The sequence below is a fragment of the Accipiter gentilis genome, chromosome 13 (genome assembly GCF_929443795.1).
Source record: "Accipiter gentilis chromosome 13, bAccGen1.1, whole genome shotgun sequence".
Lineage (NCBI taxonomy): Eukaryota > Metazoa > Chordata > Aves > Accipitriformes > Accipitridae > Astur > Astur gentilis.
This window is the reverse complement of record NC_064892.1, coordinates 31,368,407-31,369,959: the sequence shown is the minus strand read 5'-3', so window position 1 is coordinate 31,369,959 and position 1,553 is coordinate 31,368,407. Positions and strand designations below refer to the sequence as shown.

Genomic DNA, 1,553 nt, shown 5'->3' with positions numbered 1-1,553 from the left:
TTGGGGTCCTCATTTTCAGGATGCGCCCATCCCTCTGAAAAACATGGCCAACATAAGGTACCTCAAATTACGTGTGGAAAGCATGAATTATCTTTTGAGAATCTAGGCCTTATTATCAGAAACTTTGGGGGGAAAAAAAAAAGCTGAAAAAAAGTGTTTTCCTGACACTAGGCAAATTCATGACAGTCACCCACACTATATAATCAGAAGGTGAAATACATCTAAGTAATGTAAGAAAGTTTCAGAATGACACAATGTTCCCCAGATGTCTTCAGGCTCCACTGGGATTTTATTAGGTTCCCTGAAACAAGGAGAGAAGCTTTCCAGGGAACTGAACGAGCAGGTCTTAGCACCGAGCTTCACATCTCTCCGAGCTGATGCTCAGTTGCCAGCTTCGGTCCTGCTGCTTCGTACATTGGGGAAGTGATGGCGATGAGCTCCTTTTCCAACATTTCCATTTGAGCCGTAATGTCTGACACGGTGTTTTTAATGGCATTCAGCTGCATCTTCATTTTTTTGTGATCTTCTTGGAAGGATCTGTTCACATCGTAGAGAAGGTGACAGCCCTGTTTCTCCCCAAGGAGATGGTTCACTTTCAGGAAGACGTGGAGGAGTTCGTATAAATCTTGGAGAGCCCAGAGGATTTCATACTCGCTCTGCGTGCTTTGGGCAGGCTTGATCTTACTCTGGGTTGGAGTGGTGATCTTCTCTTTAGCTTCATGTTCCTCCCGGGGGGCTGAGCCAGGGTTACCTTCTTCCACAACTGCGACGGTGTCAGCATCCTTCTGGAGATCTGAGCTGGCATCTTTGCTCTCTTCATGGTCTGCGGTAGCTTGTTGGTCTTTCCAGATGATGGGGACTGTTTCGTTCTCCTGCTGGAAATCGTCTAAGACTCTATTCTTTTCCTGGACTGCCCGGAGAGCTTTGTTGCCTGGGCTGACCTGAAAGCATTTGTTCCTCTCTTGGAAGAAGGGGAACGGCTTGTTTTCCTTCTGGAGGCTTTGCTGAATGGCATCGGTGTAAATAACCTGGACAGCTTTGTTCTGTGACTGGAGACATTGCAGAGCCCTGTTTTCTTCCCAGAGCCTCCTGTTTTCGAGCCGGAGGACTTGGTTTTCCTCCCAGAGCGCTCTGTTCTCCTCCCAGATGCTCCACTCATTCTGTACCTTCTTGCTGAAGACTTTCCGGTGGGAAGTGAAGGATGGCTGGCAGTAGATCTCGTTCACCCATTTACCATCCACAAAGACAAACACCTCATCCCTCAGTTTTATCCGTGGGGTGATATATTCTATCTCAGGATCCAGACACTGCATGCTTTGGTTCGTCAGATCAAAAGCAGACATGGCCTTTCTTTAGTAAATTGAGGAGGACTGTGTGAAAAAGACTTCTTCCAGGACTTCTACAAGAGGCCACTGTCCACTGGCAAGGAGCAGATGACACAGGGGAGCTGGAGAAGCTCGATTAGGACTGCAAGAACAGGGAACACAAATGCACAGAGTTACTGCCAAAATTCAAGGTCAGAATTAAAGTACGTTGGACGACAGGAAAATGCA

General features: G+C 47.1%; 1 protein-coding gene across 1 annotated transcript; it reads right to left on the bottom strand.

Moving 5' to 3' along the window:
* Positions 1-359: 359 nt before the first annotated feature.
* On the bottom strand, positions 360-1,343 carry CBY2 (chibby family member 2). Its single transcript, XM_049815734.1, has one exon. The coding sequence runs from the start codon at positions 1,341-1,343 to the stop codon at positions 360-362; it is 984 nt and encodes a 327-aa protein (XP_049671691.1).
* Between the last annotated feature and the right edge of the window lie 210 nt (positions 1,344-1,553).